This window comes from Perissodus microlepis, chromosome 1 (assembly GCF_051167445.1).
Source record: "Perissodus microlepis isolate ML-2025 ecotype Zambia chromosome 1, ASM5116744v1, whole genome shotgun sequence".
Lineage (NCBI taxonomy): Eukaryota > Metazoa > Chordata > Actinopteri > Cichliformes > Cichlidae > Perissodus > Perissodus microlepis.
Genome location: NC_140461.1, coordinates 39,502,825 through 39,519,934, shown reverse-complemented (window position 1 = coordinate 39,519,934; position 17,110 = coordinate 39,502,825). Strand labels below are relative to the sequence as shown.

The window sequence follows — 17,110 nt, the reverse complement described above, 5'->3', positions numbered from 1 at the left end:
ACAAGGATGCCACCCCGAGGATGTCAGCCTGTCTCAGCAACGAAAAGCCCTGAGCATCCAACATGAGTATGAAGGAGAGGAAGGCAGTCACATCACTTAGTAATGACAACAACATTCTCGTCCTTCTGGCAGACAAAAGTTGGTGCATGGCTTTGCTAAACCAGAAGGACTATGATAAGAAAACTTTGTCACTGCTAAGTGACAAAAATACTTATGAGCCCCTAAAAAAGAGACCCAGGTAGTGGCTACAGGATGAGGGTAAGAGATTGTCTGAAGCAGTTAGAACAAGACAATGCTGTTGACCGGACCTCATACCACAGGCTAAACCCAGGGGAAGCTACACCAAATATGTATGATTTACAGAAGATGCATAAACAGGGTGCACCTTTAAGACCGATTGTCTGTATGATCAACTCAGTTACCTATAACTTCTCAATTCAATTCAGATTTTTTCAGTTCTTTGCTACATAATTACATATACATATACAGTGGAACCCCGACTCACGAATACCCCATTTAACGAAAAATTCACGTTACGAAGGCACTTAACGGCAATGTTTCTGCCCGTGTTACGGCAAAATGCCCGCGTAATGAAATCCGCTGGCTCTGATTGGCTGAGCCCAGAATGCCCACAATGCCTTCCGAATCATGTGACAACCCCCTTGGCTTTCGTACTTGCGCTTCGCTGTTCCACTTGAACGACGTATTGTTGTTGCAGTTAGCAATTAGCCTGTAGCCTATCGTTACGAAAATCTTCGACTGACGAAAGACCCTCGGGAACGAATTCATTTCGTAAGTCGGGGTTCCACTCTATATTAGTGCTGTCAGCGTTAATCTCGTTAAAATGACGTCAACGTGGCAAATCTCTGTTAGCGAGTTAGCACAAATCGCCCCGTGCGTGGGGCTGCACGAGGTCAATGCGTTAGCGCCGTCCAGCCCCTCACTCGCTAAAGGAGATTTGCTGTGTTAATGCGGTTATGGCATTTACGTCATTTCAACGAGATTAACGCTGACAGCACTAGTATACACACACACACAGAACAGCTTTTACAGAACAGCTGGGAAATGACCTCTACCTGGGTCTGGGTCCCTCCTGTTCCACGTCGTCAGGAAGGCCAGTCTCCTGGATTTGGGACTATCCTCTGTTCTAATAGACACATTTTAAAATACAATTAGCAGACCACTCGTGTGAAGAACAGTGACTTTAAAAATCAACAGCCCTGATGATTCACCAGAGTTAAAGTAGTAAATTGTATGCAGCTATTCCTTTTCTTGTCTTCGCAATCACTGAGAATGGAAGATAAATTTATATGTTCAGAAATCTCTACAGAGATTAGACAAAATGAAACACAGATTATACACCAGTGTCAGTTTTTAGGTTTTTATAATTATGTAATTATTATTATATATATCAGTATAACAATCTCAGAAACATATCATTACGTACAGCTACTTTCAATAATATTGATAATTTTTTAGACTCTTTCTCTCTGGTAAATTTTTCTTGCGCTGGGACCAGTATAACACACACCATTTAGTTAAACTACAGGAATATCTTAAAAGACATAAAGACCTGCATAATGTTCAATGTGCTGCTTCTATATTCAGATAAATCTGAGATTATTTTACTTGGCCCTAGAAATCTTAGAAATCTGCTATCTAACCAGATGTTTACATGGATGGCATTATCTTTAAGACCTCATAGTACCATAACACCTCAAAAGAGCAGTTTGCTCTCAGCTGCTTTACTTGTGGTTCCTAGGATATTTAAAAGTATTATGGGAGGCAGAGCCTTCAGCTTTCAGACCCCGAATGGACCCTTAGTTGTGCTGCAATAGCCTAATGCTGCTGGGGGCTTCCCATGATGATCTCTGGCTCTCCCAAACAACCACTTATTACAACCAAGATATGCAGAAAAGAATACACATCATGTCAAGCCTTGGGGCAAATGGGCTGTGCTTTATTGTTGTGTTTTCATGTAAAACAGAGCATTTGAGTTAGCTAACTCCCCTCTTAAACCCTGTTTGTTGAGGGCTTTCACACTTTCATATTTATTTGTTGACAAAGGTGTCATTACATCACAGTTCTTCTCCTTGTATATTTCTTTCTTTAATTATCGTCTTGTTTTCATCAGGAAAAAAAAAGGTCATTGACAAAGACTATGCCAAAAATTATTGGTCAATGAAATTAACACTGATCTATTCTACAAAGAATAAAGGCAGCTCTGAAGGCAAAATGATTCCAACCTGGAGGCAGCAAAGTATACGTAACAAAGTGGCCGGCGAGGGCATATAGTATCTATAGCATATAGTAGTTTGTGAATAACTAGCAATGATATGCGCCTATGATGCAAGACTGAAAGCATGTATTTCTAGTTGTTCCAACTAAATGTCTTCTCACAATGCATGCTTACAAAAATGCAAAAAAATGTTTTTTCAAATATACGTTCTCAGCACAGTTGGAAGAGCGTGGAGCAGATTTATGGAGACAGGCATTTAATCTAGGAGACCTGGACAGGGCCATAGAAGGTCTTTAACCCTTTGCATCCTTATCTATAACTGGAATCTGCTCCTTTGTGCCAGGAGGACCAGGATGAGGACTGCCTCAGCCCTACAAAATGACCTCCAGTATGCCACTGTTGTGAATGTCTCTGACCAATCAGAAATGACTGCCATTTTTCATTGAATACCAGAATCGTTGGGTCCATCCTGTGCTTTTCCCAAACGAGACCAGGTTTATCCTGAGCACATGCGACAGAGGTGAAAGGGTCAGTAGAAGCTGTGGAGAATGTTGTGCTGCCTGTCAGCTTGATCAGTTTTGGTGGTGGGTCAGTGATGGTTTGGGGATACGTATCCATGAATGGAAGCACAGACCTCTATGGAGTAGGCAGTAGCACAATGACTGCTATTAAGAATAAAGGTATAATCCCTCGACCTATTGTAAGAGCCTAAGCTGGTGCAGTGGGTCCTGGGTTCCGGAGTTAGAGTAGGACGATGCCTGGCCCCATGCGGCAAGAGTTTGCAGGCAGTTCCTGATGGATGGCCCCCAAATCCAGTACAATAACTCTGTCTGTGTTTTGGCCCATTCAATGACACCAGGTTGTCCCCCAGACTGTCCAGGAACTTTTTTAGGTTCTGGTCTAGATCTGGGAGGAGCTCCCCTCAGAACCCACGAAGCTGAAATAGTTTTAAATTCCTGTTTCGTTACGAAACCAAGTGGGCGAATGAAGTGAATAACTTTTTCAATAGCTCTGGTTTTATCTTCAGAAGCCCACAGACCTCAACAGTTGGTGATTCTGACATCACACTTGCTGAAAACCCTGGAAAGACTGGTTCTTGCTTATCTTTGGCTCCAGGTGAGCTTGTTGCTGAGAGCTTAGCTTTATGCAGACCCCTCAGGGTTTTTGGAGTGCAGAGGGAGCTCCTGAAACCCTTCTATGACTCTATGGTGGCATCAGCCTTCTTTTATGGTGTGGTCTGTTGGAGCAGCAGTTTCTCTCTCTGGACACAGGAAGAAACTGAACAGGCTCTATTTTGGGGTGGCCTCTAGACCGGCTGAAAGAAGAAATTCTTTAAACCAGTTTGCAAGAGCGTGACACAGTTATGTGTGTGATGACTTCTTTGCACGTGTGGTTGCTTAATTCTATGTGCAACGGTTGATGAATTTCTGCGCAAGTGGCAACGAATACCTGCGTCAGATTTTGGTATTCATTGGAAAATGCCAGCCATTTCTGTCCGGTCAGAGATATTCACAATACTGGCCTGCTGGAGGTGATTTTGTAGGGCTGAGGCAGTCCTCATCTTAGTCCTCCTTGCACAAAGGAGCAGATACCAGTAAGAGATACTAGTCCTACTAAGGATTAAGGACTTCCTATGGCTCTGTCCAGCTTTTGTAGATTAACTACCTGTTTCTTTAAATCGGCTCCATGGTATTCACCCACAAGACCATGAAAAGTAGCTGTGTATGCAAAGCAGACACACTTACGTGTGATGGCTTCTTTGTGTGCGTGGTTGCTGAGTTCTACATGCAAAGGTTGTCGAATTTCCATGTGAGGATTTCTATACCTTTCATCTTTTCAGGAGCACGCTTTTTTTTGTTAGCACATGGGCACCATACAATTTACTCTGTACCATTTTGAGGTGCTTCAGTGAAATTTCACCAAAATCATGAATCTAGTTGTAAACTAGTGTAAACCTGAATCATTCTGAATTTTAATGCCAGTAATTGAGTCAATTCATTTGTAAAAACAAAATCATGAAATGGTGACAGATTTAATCTATATATTTTGAGCTTAAGCTCAATTAAACACATGACTAGCTTAAACTATCCATAGAAGTTAAAAGCTTGACCTAACAAGATTTCATAACAGTATTCAAAATCAATAATTAATGAATAATTCAGTCGACTCTGTTCATTCACTGAAGTGTTATGAAAGCTTAGCTAGACTCAGCATGAGTCCTCTGGACCAGTTGACTATACTAGACAAAATATACATGTACATAATGATGTTGTGTTTGTGATGACAGGACGTACTTGCCCAGATGGTTTTGAGAAAGATCAAGTGTCTTGAGCTTAGAGCACTTCCACTTATTGGGGGCTGGGAGTGTTGTAATGTAATTCTCACACAATCTCAAAGAGACCACAGCCTGATAGGACAATGAATGAGAAGACAAATTAGATACTGCAAACCACACATTCACTTTTTCAGTCCAAGGAAAATACAGCTGGCTGTTTATGGCTAAGGTGTTATAAGCACCGTGGTCTCTGGTAAACGGACTGATTCTTATACAGCACTTTTCTGCTCTCCCAGAGCACTCAAAACACTTAATACAACATGCCACATCCACACAAGCACTTTCTTCTATGCTTTAAGTGCTTACTAGCTAACATTTACACACATTCACACTCCGATGGATGTATCCGAGAGCAACTCGGGGTTAGTATCTTGCCCAAGGATAAGGACTCGGGGAGCCAGGGATCAAGCCACCAACCTTCTGATCAGTAGTACAGCCACCCACTGGTGATTCAAGTATACTGTATCATTAACAATGTCAATAAGGTCATAAGCAATAGAGAAAGTTTGCTAACTGCAGTGACCAAACAGTCTTCAGACGAATGTATGAAAAATACAATAATATGATTAAGCCACTACTTTGGAATGGACTTATCAGAACATCTAGGATAAAGTGTTTTAAAGACTAATATTGTATTCCCTTTTGCCTACTTATTTGCTGGTTCTACCTCAGTTTGTCTAACCAACGGTGTCACAACTGTGAGACAAATAACTACAAATAAATAAAATGAAAATAAATAAATCTAAAGAACCTCTTAAGTTTTAACATTTTTTATCTTACCCATCCTGTAACTCATCAGTCTACCCACAGTAGTATAATACAGTAATATGTTATAATGTTTATTAACTGATCGTAGCAGTTTAAAGCTTGGATGTCTACTGTTATATTAAGAGCACTACAATCCATGCACCAAATCAAAATCTGCAGGCTGAGCCAGATATTTTTGCATCTAACAGATTTATGCTGTATTTGTTTTAGACTGCAGAATTTAAAAGATTCATGAAGCCAAACACAGAGAAGTAGTGCCATCTGAAGGTTGTTCAGATCACTACTACTACTTTAAGTAGTCAAAAGTTTGTTTGCTTGTTTTTTTAATTAAGAGATTTTTCCATCTTGATGAATATAAATATATCTAATACCTCCAGTTCAAAGATATATGAAGGAAGTTCCTTCAGACTGTTGTCAGAGAAGTCTACTTCTTCCAGATGATTCCTCCAAAAGATGGAGATGGTGTTTGGAAGATTCTCAATCAAATTGGAAGAAGCTTTGCATTGCTTCTGCATAGGAAAAGACAGAAATATATGTATGTTAGTGTCACTATGTGCATAACTTCTAAAAAGCTGATCTCTGTGGGTGAATGTATAGAATCAGTATCAAAATGAAAATGAAAAAACCAAGGCTAACTGCATCTGCAGTATATTAGTGTTGAAAAAACAGAAAGGAATAATTATGGCTTTTTACCAGTGGACAGGCCCAGGGGTCAGGGAAGGTGCTCAGCTTGTTCCTGCTCACATTGAGGAGCCTCAGGGATTTCAAACAGTGCATGACAGCTGTGGACAGACTGGTCAGGCAGTTATCAGACACATCCAGCTCCTCTAGCTTACGAAGACCGATCCAGTTAGTGGCTGTTAGAAAGGAATTAAACAACACATATAAACTAGACATGAAAACTAGTGTGAATTACCACAAATAAAAGTGGGATGCTCAAAAACTTATCTGACACAGTACGTGAAAAGTGATCTAAAAATCCATTTTAATTTTTTCCCCACATTCTTTTTGCCCACTTATAAAGAAATAAATAGACTCTAATTGTTATGGTTATTTAATTGCAATGGAAAGATGATGCATAAAAAAGACAACAAAATATATAAGTTGATTTGCATATCATTTAGAGAAATAATGACTTGTTGTTGTTTGTAAGAAAAACATGACATGGCGCTCACAGTCACCTGTATGTTCTGTCTACCTGGCTCTGTTTGTGCCTCAGCCTGAAACACAAGAGTTTTTCACACCTCCCTCTCCTGCCAGTGGTGCCAATCACCACAGCAACTGATCTTTACTCCTGATGTCAGACTTTTTCTCACAACATAAAACTCTTCAGTTCTTTGCTTCTGATGACTCTCCCTATTGATTCTATTGTCCTCTTAAAGTAGCTTATGCATGCTCAAAATTTCTTCAGTATCTAATAGCACAATATTTGTCAGATTTAATAAGCGTGCTTATGCAATAGCACACACTACATTTGTAGGATTTATTAGTGCGAATGAGTACCTTCTAGCCAGGGTTGCTGCATTCATTGCTGCATTTGTCTTCAGCAGACAGGTGGTTCAAATCTTTGCAGTTGGTGACTGGGTGATTAAAACTGAAACCATTGACCCGTGTGTAATGGATCCTCCCATCTTTCAGCAAATCAAACCTATTTTCATCTGTTTTTAGTTTGTATAGGTTTTCTTGGCACTGAAACAGGTTTTTTAAATAAAACTCTTAAACTGACAGTTCATTATTCATCACACACACACACACACACACACACACACACACACAGCAAAGTAGAATGGATGTGCAAATGCTCTGGTTTTACTTGAGATTCGTCAGTTTAAATAATTAAAATATCTAATTCCACTCTTCAGGTGATTTAAAGAATATGGGATTTCAACATTCATTCAATATCCATGTAGAAAACTATACAAACTGTGTTTGTAATGATCTAACCCCTGTGTACTGTTGATATGTCACTGTGACTTTCTTGAACAAAGAATGAGTGTGAAGATCTAGAAAACAACTGAGTGTAAAACGTGTTCAAGGTCATGACGCACTCTTGGTGTCTTCATTATCAGGCTGGTGCCTACATGACTGTGAGAACTGAGCTCCCTACAGCTGAATAGACAAAGATTGTACCCACACAATCGGTACAGGAGTGGTTATTATCTTGCTATCCAGTCGTTAAGTCTGACGTCACTAGCCGTGTCTGGGCCTAAACTCCGCTGCAGCTCCATATATCAAACGATCACTATGGCATTACTGAGAGTTGAAAAACTGTCTAAAGTCTTTCATCTTTAATAAAATGATCAGCATTCTGCTCTACCAGGTGTAACAACTGAGTTTAACATCCAGGCATCCATGAAAACGGAATTTATGACATTTAACGGAGTTAGAGGTTAGCAGGAAGTTAGCTTGCTAGCTTCTATCTAAATACAATATAGCATGTCCTGACTGCGGGGTTTTGGAAACAGATTCAAACGTACAGCTCTGTTATCACTTCCAACATCGATGAAGACAGAAAACTAAACAGCAGTGACGTTTGTAGGGTTACTGAGGTTTGGCTAGCTGGTATATAATGATGTGCTACGTGACCGCTAGCGACACAGCTATGTTAGCATAATATAAACAAGCTAACTTTTTTTCCACTCGATAAAAGTTAGCGTGAGTGTTCTCGGTGGTCAGGAACAAATGTAATCGCATGGCAGGATGCTGTAAAAGGACCAAACTTCAGCCAGGAGAACAACTGAGATAATCCATCCACAATACGAGGTTAGTCATTCATATACTGCTGCATGGGCTGGGCTGTAGTTACATCCTAAGGTTTTAAAAACTGAGCTTAAATAAATGATTAGCGGTAATAAAAGTCGAGGGAGGTCAACAGTGATCACTGACTGTTTTAGGAGCTTTTTGAGATTAAATAGAAGAAAATACAAAACATTAAACATGTTAACAACACAAAAGCCATATTAAATGCAGACTACTTTAGGCCCGGAAGTAGGATTCGTCATGTCATCACTTAACGACCGGATTGACAAATAGCAAGATGTTGGTGCTGTATTGGTCCCTTTGTAAAGATTTTAAAAGAGTCTTTCAACAAATCTCAGAAAATAAGTTCAGTTTCGATGTTCCTTTTTATAGACAATGCCTTTTGACCTCCAAACATGGTCTTAAGAGTTCATTTTGGTCTCATCTGACCAGACTATATTCTCCAAGTATTTCACAAGCTTGTCTAAATGTAGAGCAAATGGTAAACAGCTTTCTCTTCGGCAATGGAGCCTTGCGTGGTGAGCGTGCATACAGGCCAGTCAGGTGAGCGCATTATTATTTATTTTTTTATTACATTTTATTTAAACAATTGTATGTGCTGATTCTAGGTCTTTCTGTAGTTCTCTGCAAGCGGTCCTTGGCGCTTTAACTCCTCTGTCTGAAGTCTTGCAAGGAGCAGCTGGTTGTGGCTGGTTGTACGATGGAATAATGTTCTTTCCACTTCCAGATTATAGCCACAACAGTGCCGACTGAAAACTCCAGTAGTTTAGAAATTGTCAGAAATGTCATCAGTATGTTTTGCAACAATAAGATTGCAAAGGTGTTTTACCCATCATGACATGTTTCTTGTGTGACACCTTTTCAGAGGCCATCAATTGGGACCAAACCAGCTGATATTAATTTGTTTTGTAATTACTTATAGATTTTTTTAGGTAGTGTCACGACTTTCCATGCCTTTTTGCACCTCCCTTTCTTCATGTGTTCAATACTTTTTACCTGTGTCATTTCTCAGTATTACACATAATTTATGGACATGGTTTGATTTCTTTATTACAAATTACAGCGGTCCCTTGTTTATCGTGGGAGTTAAGTTCCACAAATAACCCGTGATAGGTGAAATCCGTGAAGTAGCCAGCTTTATTTTTTACAATTACTATAGACGTTTTAAGGCTGTAAAACCCATCACTACACACTTTATACACTTTTCTCAGACAGGCACAAACATTTTCACACTTTTCTCTCTTGTTTAAACTCTCAAAGTGCAAACCTTCGTAGAAAAATAAGTCCAGTATTATAGAAGCAAACCAAAGGAACCAACAAGGGCCTTCGACGGTGCAAAACGTTTCGTCGACATTGTTGTTTGTTGGGGAGAACACTTACAAACACACAGTGCAGCACTTCAGAGTCACACTGCCAGCGATCGAAGATTTATGTAAAATTGACAAGCTGAACACATTACGTACTGTACAGGAGACACGGCACGAGACTGATTGACAATGGTCTACATCCAATCAGGAGGCAGAACACAATGCGCTGTAAGAAAAAAAAAAAAAAAAGCAAAATTCCACATAAAAAATCTGCAAAACTGCGAGGTGAAAGGTGAAGCGCGTTATAGTGAGGGACGACTGTACTGCACACGTTTGTAAATCTTAGTTTACACTTGTGGATCATACTGTGTGCATTTGTAATTAGAGTGGGTTTAAAAACTCCATTTTAGTTTGAATAATGCGATATTAACTCAGGTTTCGCCACTCCGACCAAAATTCACTGAACCAGCAGCAAAAGAAAATTACGCTTCACGTTTGAAAAATATCATCATGAATTCCTTTTGCGTTTACTTCCTGCACATCGTGCTCTCTCTCTCTCAGTGTACTCAGTGACCAGTTTACCATCAAAAATCTCTGTTTTCTGCATTATGCGCTTGCTTATTACGCACCAGACTATCGCTGTGTACGGCGCTGTTTTTTTTCCCAACAAGAAAGCCTCATTTCTGCTGTTCAAAACTGAAGAAATGTAAACTTTTTAAAATGATGCTAAGTTGCAAAATGCTTAGCCATGTCTCTAATCAAACCTCTGTAACTTTGCTCTGCTTCACTTCAGTAGCATCAGGTAATATTCATTTGTTGATTCATGGTTTCTTCCATTTTTGTTCTACTGCAGAAAATCTTTAAGGTTATCTGCTATAAAAATCTAGGGCAGGAAAATCTCCTTCATGTTTTTCTGTGTTTTATCCTCAGTTACTTTGACACAAAGGAATCTGCTGTGATGTTCACACCTCTGATGACGTCTCACCAATGATCTGAATTAGAATATTTCTGATTGTCTGAGTAAAAATGGAATCAAATCAGTTGCCCAGCCTTATTTGGACCCCTTTGAGACAAATTTCCTTCCATACATGTTCATCTGTTTATTTGAACATTTTTTCCTTTATCTGTGATGTTCTTTCACCTGCTCATCTCTGAAGGATGTGAGGTGGGAAAGACTGTGAGACCCAGGTGAGAAGGGGAGAGTCAAAATGAAACTACACGGGTGTTTCAGTGGAATAAAATAAGACTTAAAACCAAACATGATGAGCCTGAAAGATGAATTGTGAAATAAATTATGTTTACACAACAAGTGCATCCATGCTACCCTCGCTCCCTGTCGGTGCTGGGAGACATTTGAACTTTCGTTGACCCCCCCACCTCAAAGACTCTAGTAACAATACATTTAACACTTATTCTCATTAAGTTTATTTTGTTTTTCAAATGTTTTATATTTATTATTTAATACATTTATTATTTACTTCTTAATATATTCTTTCTTTCTTTCTTTCATTTCCATACCCCTAAATTTATGTGGTTACACACAAGTTTTATTTCAAGTACAAAGAATCTGACTCGCCTCGTCTATACAGTAGGTGACTTATACGTTTACCGTTTCAGTCATCTCACCTATATCTATTGTTCCATGTAAGGCAAAAAAAAATTGGTTAGGGTTAGCATATCTCTGTCCATAACTGCATACAGTAGTACATACATAGAAGAAAAGTTGGAACATACTTTTAGGGAGGTCAAACAGAACTGTGAGCTGGTTCTTGGCAGCACAGAGTTTCTGGATGCGAGTGAGATGGAGAAGTCCAGGTGGCAAACTGCTCAGCTGGTTCTCAGAGAGATTCATCTGTTGTAAACTAAAGCAGAGGAAAAATGGAGGTGAGGGTTATCCCTAACCCTACAATTACATTTGTCAATAAATCAACTAAGTATAGATTATCAGGATAGCCAATCACATGGCAGCAACTCTGTGCCTTTAGGCTTGTAGACACGGTCAAGAAGAGCTAAGAAAATTCATACCAAGCACTGGGAAGAAAGGTAATTTACCTGATTGTGAACAAGGCAAGACGGTGGCAAGACAAAGACCAAGACAAGAAAAGGGCAACACACACAAAATTATTAGCACGTGAATGACTTTCCTTTGCTAATTTTTAAAGTAAATCAACAAATTCCCAATGGAGGCGTTCTAGGACAGTGTCCTCATGTACCTGGAGCAGATGACTTCCTGGGAGTTGTTTGCTAAAGGAAGCTCCTTAAGTTCATTGTTAGAAAGATCCAAAGTCCTCAGACTGATGAGACCCCAGGGCACCACAGAGGGCAGAGAAGACAGGCAGTTAGATGACAGGTCCAGCTGGGTGATATGCGCAGAGACATCCATGAACCAATCCAGCTCCAACCAAGGCAGCTGAAGACCACTCCAACACACACTGACAACCTACACGCAGACACACACAGGGCAATGGTTTTACTAGAGGACTGTGAAGAACACAGATCCATTCAGAGCCACCTCTCACAACTCTTAATGGTCACATATTCTGAAAATAGTTAATAATTTATTAGGGCTTTAATTATGTTAACCCTAAAAAAACAAAACCGCTCGGACACTGCTAGCACGGGGCGCCCACAGAAACGCAAAGCAGGAGATGAAGCATCGCTGAATATGTTTCCAAACCAACTTCATTCTAAGACAAAGACTAGAAAATATGGTGAAGCATGTCTGCCCTTTGGCTTCACCTGCACAAGTGCTGAGGTAGGTCTCCCTGCAGGATTGGTTTCCCCTGTTGGGAGCAGCGCTGGGCTGTTTAAATCACAGACAAACAGGATCCCACAGCTGTTTATGTTTTTAAACCCATTTTGCACAGAGAGGCATTTTTTGAAAAATGTATTGATGCAATGTTGAATATTATTACACAGGAAAAAACAACTACAGTAAAATAATCACACCGTGACGCCTCTGCCTTTGTAAATGGAGGAACAGTAACTGTGTGTAAAACCTGCAGACAGTCAGATTAACAGTATTGTGTCTCTATCTGCCATTCTGCAATTCATCTCATGTAAACAATAACGTGGCCACAGCGTGACGTGAATAAAGGCACATAGCTTTGACGCTGTGTGACCAACTCTGTATTCCTCGTCCACACGGAAACGCAAAAAAGGAGTTTAAAAAATCTCAGTTTTCGGTGATTCGAGACGTCGTTTACGTGGACGAAACGGCTGCGTGTTCAAAAACACCCGTGTAGGTGCGGACGCAGCGTAAAAGAGTTAGTAGGTTATTTTATTACTGCCTGTAATTTATTGCAGATTACTTGTATTTGCTTAACTGTTTACTAAATGTTTGAGGTGTGAAATAAACAGCAATGGAGCAAAATATGGGCGTGTGTGGTTGGAGGATGTGTTTGTGCGTGCACGCGCGAGAAGGGGGGGGGGGAACATTTTTCTTGTAAAACAAAGGGGGGCCCAGCAAAAACAGTTTGGGAACCACTGCAGTAAAGTAAGTTGTTGTGGTATGAGGCCACTTGTATGTGACCATTTGTGTGGTGGAGACAACAGATCACTTGGTTGTGATTATTTGTTGCTACGTTTGGTTTTGTGTTGTAGCAGGTCAGGTAATCATTTTGGGTTTGACTGTTGTGCTCCTTTGTGTTGGTCACATGTTACTTTCTGTGTGTTCAGTGTGGCAACTTTAAATCCTCACGCAGGGGCATCCATGCTTAAAGATGCCAACTATAATGTGAACACTGTGCTTCTGTTAGCTTTTACTTTTATTTCAGGTTTGTGGGTCGGGGACCTGAAGGCTTCAGAGGGGCTTTTAATAAATGTAGGGGTCCTAGAGGAACCCTGTTGAGGGAGGAGGTGTTACGTCCCTCTGCAGCTCCTAATTTATTAGGGCTTTAATTATGTTTTGACAATTGTGGTCACCCATATAAGGCTGGCAGTTTTGGTGGAAACAGGTTAATAACATTTACTTTCCCACACAATAAAACAATGAAGTTACCTTCCTAAATAAGTACTGTATAAACTCTCTGTGCTATAATCATTACCAAGTCCTGCAGAGATCCTGAATAGATATCTGACAGGACATGAAGATCAAACATGGAGATAAGAAAGAAGAAATAAAAATCTGATCAACAACAGTAATCTCCTTTAACAGCCATGCATTCACTGGATAAGCAGCACAGACCTTGTCTCCTTCTGCCTCGTATGTTTCCTGCAGTTTCAGTCTGAGAATACGTTTGCTGAAGGCTGGATGGTCCATAAGGGTGTATGAAGAGAATCCTGCTCCATTTTGCAGCAGGAAGAGAGCTATCTCCTCATTATCTACAAAACAAAACACAGTCTTTACTTTATATGGACATGTTGTCCAAACACATAGTCCTTAGAAAAACTAAGCACACCCAGCTTTCTAAATTGAATTATTAATTTACGCCTAACCCTCACATCACTGTGGAGGAAGTCTAGCCTAGTCTTCTTTGCAGCATTACTTCAGTTCATCAAGGCTTGCAGGCTTGATCTGTTGCAGGTTTGCTGGTGTGCGGGACACCTGTTGGGCACTCGGCTTCACATTTGACTCTACAGTACTTTGGTATACAGGGGAGTTACTTGCATAGTCTGAGGCTGAAGTGAATTTGCTGTGAATTGTGTTAACTCACAGCTGTACGCTCCAGACAAACTGCCAAGGTTTGTGCACATGGCTTTTGATTATCGATTAAAATCGATTCTGGCTTGGATAACGTGATATCGATTAATTAAAAATGGTAAATGGCCTGTATTTATATAGCGCTTTACTAGTCCCTAAGGACCCCAAAGTGCTTTACACATCCAGTCATCCACACATCCACACACACATCCACACACAGGTGATGGCAGCTACGTTGTAGCCACAGCCACCCTGGGGCGCACTGACAGAGGCGAGGCTGCCGGACACTGGCGCCACCGGGCCCTCTGACCAAATCCTGAATCGATTTTTGAATATAAATTTATTTTGCCCAAAACACCAGAATCTCAGGTTAAACCTCACAAAATTTCTACAACCACCAAACATCTAAAAGCAGTAAATGAGAGCAGGAACACCGATTCTGCACAAAGATTTAAACACAAAACGTGGACCCAACGCATCCGGATCAGTGAGATGTCGCCTTTCTCACCCGATGGCACGACGTGGACACGCCGTCGAGGCTGAAAGCTGACAGCTCACTGATTTTTGGCGCTTTGTGTTTACGTCCTTTTTGCGCTGATTCTGAAGCTACAGGTTTGATCTCTCTCCAAACAACACTTCACATAAACATCGTCACGATTTTCCTCTGACTTTAGCTGTTTTGCTTCCACCACCACCTGTGTTTTATCCTCAGTTACTTCGACACAAAGGAATCTGCTGTGCTGCTCACACCTTTGATAAAGTCTCACAAGTGTCAGCTTTCTTTTATAGATACAAAAATATAGATATGTACTGATAAGTGATCAGAATTATAATATTTCTGACTGTCTGAGGCAAAATTTCCTCGATTCAAATCGATTCGGGACCTTGTGAATCGGATTCGAATCGATTCTAGAAATCAGTGACGGTACCCAGCCCTAAATGGAACGTGCTATATAAATAAAATTGTCGCTATCATCATTTACCAGGATGAAAACGTTTTTTTCTATTTTGAATTTGTGATTTGTTCTATTGCTTTCTCGACTCGTGTGTGTGTGTATCCTTACTTGCTTGTGAAGCAGCATACAGTGGCAGGCCAGTGATGACAGCAAATTCATCGCTATGGATTGCACAGTCCTTGGCGTCAGCATCATAGCTCTGGACCAGCAGACGAACCACATCAAGGTGACCCTCCTGGCAAGATGTGGCCAGCATCGAGTTGAGCAAATCTTTCCTCAGGCATGGACCTACCAAGTAGTCAGAACAGGATTGTTTGCTAGTGATTTGTCACTTATTTGTTTTTGAAAAGTTGATGAAATCAAAAATAATAAATAGGCTCCCAGTGTAAATAGGTTTGTACTGCTAAATCATGTGCCATGGCGAATGCAGATGCTCTACTGTTGCCTTTTCTGTTCAAGACAACCTTAATAACCCCACCATGGTCTCACCAGTTACTTTATTAGGTTTACAGCCCCGCCCTTCTCCTGGGGCATCTCTTCTTTCCACTACAAACACACAGTGTCGCTAAAAGATGGCGCTTCACAAAAACCTTGAATTAAATAGTTACTTATGAATGTGACCAAGTGCTTTTTGTAGTGTTCAGATTTCTCAGTATTACTGCAGGGTTACAATATAAAGCGCCTTGAGGCGACTGTATATATGAATGAAGCTAAACTGACCTGAATTTAAAAACATTTTGATCGTTTTCATTCAAGTAAACAATTCTTCCTTCATCCATTTCAATCTAATCAAATAAATTGAAACAATTAAAAAGAAAATGACATAAAGAAAAAAATATTTTTTCCCACAAACGTCCTCAAAGGTGAAGTTTCATGTCTCATTAGATGCTGAAAACACGTTCAATAGAGTAGAGTAGGACCATCTTTTCCGTGCTCGAGAGAAATTCAGCCTCGAAAAGACATTCGTAGCCTGGACGAGCCTACTTTATTCTTCATCACTTGCATCAGTTAGATCCACTAACAATCACTGAGACTTTTATCCCCTGCAATCGCTAATGAAACTTTAGCTATTGTGCTCCGATGTAATCCTCAAATCTGCGGGTGTGGTGCTTTAAAGCAGTTTTGGATAAAGTTACATATCTGGGGATTACTGGACATTTTAAAAACTTCTTTAAACACAATGTCTCCTACTCCTTGATAAAAAACAGGAAAACTTTAAAGGTTAATCCCTGCTGCTCCTGTCAATAGTTGGTCGGATAAGCCTGGTTAAGATGAAGGTTTTACCAATTTTTCTTCCCATTTCAGTGTGTCCCAATTTTTATCCTCAAAACATTTTCAGGAAACTTCTTTAGGGGATAGAAGCTTTGCTCTCTGGTGTGCTTTAGGTATAATTTAATGATCTGTATACTCAGGGCACTTTGTCTTCCTTTGAACAATTTATAGCTAAATATGGGATCCCCCAAACCCACACCTATAGGTCTGTAGCTTTATTTGAGGGATGACCCCTCAGTTTCCCCTCTCAAACTTTAACCCCACTCATTGATACCCTTTTGCTTCCACCTCCAAACACTAATTGAGAAATCTGCTTGCCATAACATGTAGCTTAAGGAGTGCCCCAGTGTCAGCTATTTGGTCACTCTGGGAGCAGGACATGGGTCAGGAAATCACCCAGGACTTTTAGGAGGATATACTCCTCCCGGTCCACTCGTAGTGTCAGGAATGGACTGATTCAGTGTAAGGTGGTGCACACCACTCCTACTGGTCAAAAGTTAAGCTTAGCAAATGTACCCTGACATTGATACTGCCTATGACAGATGCACATATTCTGGTTCTGTCCATGCCTCCACAATTATTGGTCAAATTTTCAGCACACTGTCAGAGAAACTTGATGTACACTTGGATCCAATTGCTTCAGTTGCTCACTATCTTGTGACACCTGGTGCTTTATGAAAGCCTTTTTAACTTTTAGCCAGAAATCTGACTTTGGAAGCCCCTCCCTCATATCAGGCCTGCATGAGAGATGCCATTTTTTTTTTAGCAAGCTGGAAAAGATAAAACATACGTGGGTCAACGGGAAAATTTCTGACTCTATGGAAACTCTAA

General features: G+C 40.4%; 1 protein-coding gene across 1 annotated transcript in view; it reads right to left on the bottom strand.

The window, feature by feature from the left end:
* The window catches only part of lrrk1 (leucine-rich repeat kinase 1), an 84,792-nt gene that overhangs the window by 52,367 nt on the left and 15,315 nt on the right, over nt 1-17,110 (bottom strand). The window contains exons 5-12 of the mRNA XM_084923439.1: nt 15,116-15,295; nt 13,596-13,732; nt 11,623-11,849; nt 11,144-11,271; nt 6,036-6,199; nt 5,714-5,851; nt 4,534-4,646; nt 1,077-1,147 (exon numbers count right to left, since the gene is read on the bottom strand). Coding sequence (XP_084779565.1) covers nt 1,077-1,147; nt 4,534-4,646; nt 5,714-5,851; nt 6,036-6,199; nt 11,144-11,271; nt 11,623-11,849; nt 13,596-13,732; nt 15,116-15,295 — 1,158 coding nt within the window. The remainder of the gene's footprint in view (nt 1-1,076; nt 1,148-4,533; nt 4,647-5,713; nt 5,852-6,035; nt 6,200-11,143; nt 11,272-11,622; nt 11,850-13,595; nt 13,733-15,115; nt 15,296-17,110) is intronic.